We start from the raw sequence: 8,430 nt of genomic DNA, 5'->3' as shown, positions 1-8,430 counted from the left end.
AGGCTACACACACACATTACAGGAAGTCCTCATTAAGAACGGCCTGGAGCCTGTGGATGCTGCCCTGTCCTGTCTGGACTCACACGGGGCAGGGCAAGTGTTGAAGTATCAAATCGTTCGCACCACTATTGTAGGAGCAGTTAAAAAGACATGGCATCTGCCATTATATAATAGATTTGATGCCATTTGTTTCTTGTTCTTATCTCCACAAGTGTGTGTGTGTGTGTGTGTGTGTGTGTGTGTGTGTGTGTGTGTGTGTGTGTGTGTGTGTGTGTGTGTGTGTGTGTGTGTGTAACCAAGTACAATCTGTCAATCTGGTATCCCGACATCCATAGTCCACTCTGTATAAACCATCATGATCCTGAACAACACCTAGAATCCATTGCACACATCACCAATGCATATAAAAATGTGTACGTTGCTCGCCACGACGGCATTGTCGACATAGTGTCTGATGCAGTCAAAGAATGTATGCATCCAGTGCAGCAATGTACAAACACTCAAGAGTGCTACCAGATTGGTTTGGTTTAGCTTGTGATGTCTTTGCTAACATCCCAAATACCCCTGATGTCGTTTTTGTTGACACCTGTCACAAGGAGGCTCTGATTCTGGAGGTGGGCTGTGTCTTTGACCTATACATGAACCAGGCTTTCCAAGATAAGCACTCTTAAGTACCAACCGCTACTGGGAATCATAACAAACCTTGGGTACAGATGCAGATTCTCTGTACTCATATTTGGAAGCCTGGGCCATGTATATAAGCTGACCACGAGTGGCCTAGCAATCGCTGGCATGACAAAAAGCAAAGCCAAACAACTTGTTGTGTGTGTGTGTGTGTGTGTGTGTGTGTGTGTGTGTGTGTGTGTGTGTGTGTGTGTGTGTGTGTGTGTGTGTGTGTGTGTGTGTGTGTGTGTGTGTGTGTGTGTGTGTGTGTGTGTGTCTTACTCAAGCTGCTGAGCTGCCGTATGATGGCGGAGAGAGTGTTGTTCATCACACATTCCAGTTCACTGCCGATGCCATCAGGAAGCTCCCCTCGGCAGAGGTGCTTCGGCTCGATGTTCCTCTTGACCAGCGGCATAGTGAGGCCTCACACCGCCACGCAAACACACACATACACAAATACACACACACACGCGCGCGTACGTGTACACACACAACTACACACACACAGACATGATCTGCAGGGACACACAGGGAACACATTTCAAACGTGGTCAAATGTATCATTATGAACAGCAGTGGTTCCCTGACTTTTTAGTTCGAGACCCAAAAGAGACATTTTGATTTCTCCTGGGGCCCAAACTGGTGAAAATAGCCAATCTACAAAATGCGTAACGACTTCTTAAAGGTTTTTATTTTTTTATTGATGGATTTTCTCTAATAAAAATATTTTGAAATTCTTTTTAATTTCTGATATGTTTTTTTTTATAAAATAAACATTTGTGTAAACAATGTGTCTGCGACCAAAATTGTGAACCGACCCAGTGTTTGGGAAACACTGATGTACAGTAGCTGCAATCACAGTCCACTGGTTCTAATGATAGAACATGGTAACTTACGCATCACACAGTCACACACACACACACACACACACACACACACACACACACACACACACACACACACACACACACACACACACACGTACTGCAAGCTTAAGCCTGATTTATACTTTGTCGCACGAGTGTCGCTCGCTGAAAATGTACCTACATAATTAATAGACTTCTACTGCATCTGATTGTGACTTGAAAAACGCAACGTCACGTGATCAGTTGTAAATCATTTTTGGTTAAGTATAAATTGCAATATGACCAACCGTGTGACACAGTGACAGAGGACAGACCCTGACGAGCAACACAGAGATTAAAGTATTAGGAAAAGAAGCTACGGCCTGTCAACTAATCCTACACTTGCTTGTTACTCGCCAATCTGGACTCAGATTCAAGCATATGGTCAAGAAAGAAATTACAGAAAATAATCTGGAAATTGGGGGGTCTCCATTAGAAATGAATGGGAGTATAGGTAGAGTCTAGGTATACATAGATGAACATTCTCATCCTTTATAGCATACACGTTCAGCACTTTCTCCAGTGAATAAATCGGCTTTTGACACATTGGAGTAGCTTTGTTGAACCCTGCCTTGCAAACGTCCCTGACCGAATGCACTTACACTATGTCATCATTAACATCAACACAAAGATTCTCAACATGATTTTCTCAAACATTTGTCAGGTCTAACTGGATCCTCTAAAATACTAAGACCTCCGGAACTTTACGGAATGAAAGACGAATCCCAGGCCATCTTATCAAGGCCTCTCCCCTGCTTCCTGTTTTTGTGGTTTCCAGCCAGCTCCTGTTTCCTGGTCCTCCCTCTGCCCCATCTTTACTTCCTGCCCAAAGACAGGATCAGAACAATACAACTACACCTCAAGAAGCAGCGGGGAGGACACACGGTCAACCACATGTCACACATACAAAACAACAGTATATTTCATCCACATGTCAGCTACATTTAAGTTGTCTCTAAAGTCACTGGTTCTCAAACGTTTTCATATCATGGACCACCAAATTAATAACTATTTGGCCGCCGACCCCATTTGAAAATATTTCGTGCCATGGGACCTGCATACAAGATTTGTTTCAATTTTAAAAGAAATTCAAGATTTTCAGAAAATAGCCAAAGGGACTAAAGTGGTCAAACTGATTATGATGCTATATTAACTAATTTTGTTGGGGACCCCCTGGAACCCCCTCAATGAACCCTGGTGGTCCCCGGGCCCCACTTTGAGAGCTACTGGTCTAAGTTCTATACAACTTCTTAGTCTAAGCAATTCAAATACTCCATATTTGTTGTTAATTATGATTCTGATTGATTCTGATTTTGTTTTCATAACTCTGAGAGCATACATTTTATGGGTCAATTTTTAGTTTTTTTTTACTTTAAGAGTTAAATGAACACAGGATTCTACTGTGTAGAAGCCCTGACAGACAGAGGGCCTTGCATCAGCCAATTTAGGTGACTATCCAAATGTTTTACTTTTACATGTATTCTGAGTTAAAGCTATGCTCTGTAACTTTCATGTCCCAGATTCAAACCCAGGTCCCCCGCACAAGGGCTGACGTTTTTACCACTGAGCTGCCTGCTTACTCAGGAGATGAAATCGAATTTTGACTTTCAGGCAGTCCCACTTGTCGACCAGTAGTAGTCAAACCAGGTCACAGGATGTAAATGTGTGAGAAGAGCAGGGAGACCAAATACAACCACAGGTATAACTTACACAATTGCTGTGATCCACAGCAATAGTATAAGTTATATTGTAGTGATAAATACATTTTTTGTTACCACCGCGCTCTGACTCCTCTGGCGCGATATCCTCTTAGATCAACAACATTTATTAAAGTAATGGGTCGCAGTTACATTGGGTTTTAGTTATAGGACTATTGTAGTAACATACTCTACCATACAGATTGGTCAAAATACAATTGTATTCACTAAACATAGTTGCATAGTGTAGCTTTAACTCAAAATACGGAACCTCTTCATTTTTTATGTTTGTACAAGTATTAACAAGCCTTTTGTAACTTAAAAATACAAGCTCAACACACTTTAGCTGTCACTGTACTGTCAGTCCTTGGAGCAAATGCTCAGTTAATTAGAAATCCAATCAATTAATCGGTGTGTAAACAAAGCCAGTAGTAGTCAGTAGCCACTAAAGAGAGCAGACCCTTTTATCTGCCTATCCCCATGAGCTGAGTCCTCATCTGGCCTCAGTCTGCATCAAGCTACCCCCTGCGAACCCTGACAGCCACACACCAACGCAACAAAGGGAAAATTACATCATAATTTGCTGCCACAAAGCACATTGAAAACAGCACAATTAGGCCTGCTCTTAAAGTGACAGTGCTGTTTCAAATATGCAGCGCCACACACACACACACACGCACGCACGCACGCACGCACGCACGCACGCACGCACGCACGCACATACGCACGCACGCACGCACGCACGCACGCACGCACGCACGCACGCACGCACACACACACACACACACACACACACGCGCCATCATCAAGTGCACAACGTCAACATTGTTGAAATCACTGTTATGTTATGACGTGCAGATAAGGAAGTGATGCAAATTAGAAGACTGGGTTGTGCTTTGCTGTCTAGCTGCCATGTCTATCACAGCACTGAGGTGAAATAATGAGGGGCCGGGGGGGCTGATAGAGGGGCGGGGAGGGGCTTGCCTGTTTGTGTGAAACAGGGGAAACTGGAGGAAAAAGAGAGTGCGGGTGAGAGACTTAAGTAGGATAAGATTTTGTGTGTGCGCGTGTGTGTGTGTGTGTGTGTGTGTGTGTGTGTGTGTGTGTGTGTGTGTGTGTGTGTGTGTGTGTGTGTGTGTGTGTGTGTGTGTGTGTGTGTGTGTGTGTGTGTGTGTGTGTGTGTGTGTGTGTGTGTGTGTGTGTGTGTGTTTGTGGATGCATGCCTCCAGCTGGTTCCAGAAGTAGAAAGCAGGGCATAATTGGGAATGAGCTGCAGATGAGCGCCAACTGGGCCACTTTCGTGTGTGTGTGTGTGTGTGTGTGTGTGTGTGTGTGTGTGTGTGTGTGTGTGTGTGTGTGTGTGTGTGTGTGTGTGTGTGTGTGTGTGTGGGGTGGGGGAGGGGCCCGAGCTGGGACCTCAGGGAAGCCACTGAAAGGTTCCTGGGACAATGGAGCTCCGTTCACACGGCAACAGCTCGAGTGCTCCCATGCATGCCCACCCCCGCCCTTCTTTAATAAGGCCCCCCTGACTGTCCCTCTTCTCATGAAAGAGTAGAGAGAGAGAGTGATCGAGGACACTCCTCCATCCTCCGTTCAGGGGACAGAGGGGAGGAGGAGGAGAGTGCGGCCCGGTCGTACCAGTGAGCATACAGTGAATTAGGCGTGCCGTTAAGCATCGTGTAGCTGCTCTTCCAGGCTGCTGCACGTCAACCCCATCTCGGCCGCCCATGACACCAGAATTATACACATTAACTCTGGCATGCATGTCCCTACAAACGTGCTTTGACACTCTCTTCTCCCTCATCACACCCACCCACGTCTGTATGCACCAAGCAAGCACACACACACACACACGCGCGCGCGCGCACACGCACGCACGCACGCACGCACGCACAAGGTAGCCTCTCAGATTTCCCATTAGTGGCACATAAACAGTGCCATCAGCAGGAAAGATGTCCTTTGAACCTCAGAATGGAGACATCCTGGCTGCATCCAGGGGAAGATATACTACTTCCCCCTGTCTCCTTCAAGAGAGAGACACACACACACACACACACACACACACACACACACACACACACACACACACACACACACACACACACACACACACACACACAAACGTAACGAGGAGGCTTTTACTACGGATGTTCGAACTCCATTAAGGTCTGAAAGGGCGAAACATTATCAATTTATGAACCAAGCACAGCTTCATGCTTTGCTCGTTCTGGTGTCATGAATAATACACAGTGGATTACATCGGGTTCGGGTCCCACTGACTGACTGTGTTAAATATGACGTAGTAGTTAGAACTCCCACTGACACTGTGCCACATAGAGTCTCGCCAGGAATGTCTCTTGTGAGTCAATATTGCAGCAGGCCACCCATACTAAATAGCCATGCATTGATGGTGTTGAAGGGCACTTTGGATGAAAGTGACCGTGTTGGAGACAGCACTGAAGTACAACTTCCGTCCTCAATTAGGCCTGGGCAGCCATGCCATGACAAAACAGCAACTAGCCAATGCAGTGTCAGTAAATGAGACTTTTATTGAGATGTTTAGGTCAAAACCCATGGCATCTGGTCTACCTTCAGAGTCTGTTAGATTATACTAACATACAGACTGCCTCATATCAATTAATAATAATACACCAGTTATTGCAATTGACTACAGTACAGTGCTACACGATGACAAATCACTCTTTCTCTCTCTCTCTCTCACACACACACACACACACACACACACACACACACACACACACACACACACACACACACACACACACACACACACACACACACACACACACACACACACACACACACACACACAGTGATACAGGCGTAAACTAATAGAAAGAGCGATCAATCAATGTTCCGCACTGTCGCTTCCCGTTATACTGACGATGGAGTGATGACCCACATCTGTTTATCATTCTTCTCAGTCCCTCCCTGTTTAATTAGAGATCATTTAAGATCACAACTTAAAGACATGGTAATCCTGGACTGTGGGGCATTAATGAATTTGATACTCGATGGTTTATATCGCCATATCCTGTTCACAGTGGCAAAAGTTACCGAATGCAATGTACAAACATGGAAGATTTGTGGTTATTGGGAGAGATCTGTGATCCATTATCATTATCATCATCTATACTGGGGGTCCACTAAGAGTGACCACTTGGTGGCTATACCATAGTCCATACCATATACCTTATACCATAGGCTACCTTATTATACGATATGGTCCCAAAAAAAAGAGATCCCTCATCTATTATCATCATCATCATCATCATCATCCTCTACTGGGGGTCCACTACGAGTGACCACTTGGTGGCTTGGTGCCTTATGTCCAGCAGTGGTCGACTCTTTACTTGTGGTCATTCAGATAAAAGGCAGATCAAAGCTAAAATAAACAAACACGTAAACATTTCCATGATCCCCGTAAATAGGAATTATTCGTTGCTATACAAGGTATTATGAGGCTCCTCACCAGCACCAGGGAATTAGAGAAGAATCCAGCTCGTCCCGCATGTCCCGTTATGTTAGATGCTCCTGTAATAGCGCTGCCATCCTGTCGTCTGTCTGGCCGCTCCGAACAATCAACGTTGCCAGGTTTTGAGAGAGAAACAAGTTTTACCGGGTCTATGAAAACTGGCCCAAAAGAAGCGAGCCCTTCACCTACATTGCATGCGTTGTGAGCTTGTAGATCTGCTATTTTCAAAACAAATGTTGAAAAAAAAGTGTGAAATGTGTCCCTGGAACGAAATATTTCCAGATGGGGGTCCGCAGACAAATGCATAGCCTATTATTAATTTGAGGATCCTTGACGTGAAAATGTTTTGAGAACCACTGGTTTCAACCATAATCTTTTTGTATACATTGGAAACAAGCTCAAAAAAGCAAATTATTTAATTGTTTTTTTTTTAAGGCCCTTTTAAAGGCCCTTGTTTTATGCAAATGTTTTTATTATGTTCTGTAGCACTTTATGAGGTTTGTTTCAAATGTAAAGTGCAATACATATCAAATTCATTATTATTATTATAATTATTATTATTATAATAATTATCATTATTATTAACTACACTTAAGAAACAAGCCTAAAAAAACGCAAGCCGCAACTAGCAAATATTTACAAGCAACTTTACAGAAAAACGAGCCCAAAAACGAGCTTATAATAAACGGACATGGCAACACTGCAATCCACCGGGAGGCGGAACCTACCGGCCTCTCCCAACCAATCAACGTGCCGCGACAGGGATTTAATGTTCGACGGATCCTGGTGACGACCAATCACAGCGCTCGCAGCACATGATCGACAGGGGAGATTTCCCCTTTCTGGCTCTGTGTTGGGGGTGGAGAGGGCAGGCAGCGTTGCCAGGTCTGCTGATTATAGCTACTTTGAGCTTCTTTTTCTGTAAAGTTGCTTGTAAATATCGGTAGTTTTTTGGGCTTGTTTCTAAAAAGCTTATTTGGGCTTGTTTCCTAATGTTCCTAATGTTAATATGTATTTGTACACAGACCCCCCCCTTCTGATAATACATTGTGCAAGACACCCCCATACAAGATTTATGTGAATTTGAAAATAATCCATACTTTTCACTTTCCATCCTAAAATCTTTCTTTGAAAATAGCCAATCTACAAGCTCACAGCGCGTCGCATGTATAAATTGGTTATTTTCAAATAGCCAATGTATTTGGGGCTAAAGAGCTGTGCTCATGTGGCCTAAGTTGCTTATTTTGGGCTTGTTTTCATTGACTTAATGCTTATTTCTCTAGCAGAATCTGGCAACACTGAGGGCGGGGTTAATTTGGGTGTGCTGAAGAGTTTATGTTAAATTTTTTTATCATCGATCTTTCTCAGAATCATACAAATTTAAGGCACGGAATCAGATTAATAATATTAAAACCGCATTTATAGAGCACCAAATAACAGATCTCCATCATCCAGACATGTTTTCTGGGTGATGTGTGTGTGCTGTGCCTGTGTTGAATGAGCGGGGCTGGTTGTCTGGACTGAAATAGATGAGCTTACATCCTGAGAACCTTCTATTCATGGTACCTGGAGCTATGCTCTAAAACAGTGGTTCTCAACCTGTGGGTCAGGATCCCACATGATTTTTTGGGGGTTCCCCAGGTGACCATTGTGACAATTCAAGGCCTTT

The 8,430-nt window shown here is 44.0% G+C and overlaps 1 protein-coding gene across 1 annotated transcript in view; it reads right to left on the bottom strand.

Annotated features, from left to right (window-relative positions):
• The window catches only part of wasf3b (WASP family member 3b), a 16,444-nt gene extending 9,585 nt beyond the window's left edge, over positions 1-6,859 (bottom strand). The window contains exons 1-2 of the mRNA XM_084048392.1: positions 6,759-6,859; positions 946-1,178 (exon numbers count right to left, since the gene is read on the bottom strand). Of these exons, the coding sequence (XP_083904518.1) occupies positions 946-1,078 (133 nt within the window). The 5' untranslated portion in view covers positions 1,079-1,178; positions 6,759-6,859. The remainder of the gene's footprint in view (positions 1-945; positions 1,179-6,758) is intronic.
• Between the last annotated feature and the right edge of the window lie 1,571 nt (positions 6,860-8,430).

The sequence above is a fragment of the Gymnoscopelus microlampas genome (genome assembly GCF_963454915.1).
Source record: "Gymnoscopelus microlampas genome assembly, chromosome: 22".
Taxonomy (NCBI): domain Eukaryota; kingdom Metazoa; phylum Chordata; class Actinopteri; order Myctophiformes; family Myctophidae; genus Gymnoscopelus; species Gymnoscopelus microlampas.
The sequence above is the reverse complement of the archived record's forward strand: the minus strand, read 5'-3'. Positions and strand labels throughout refer to the sequence as shown.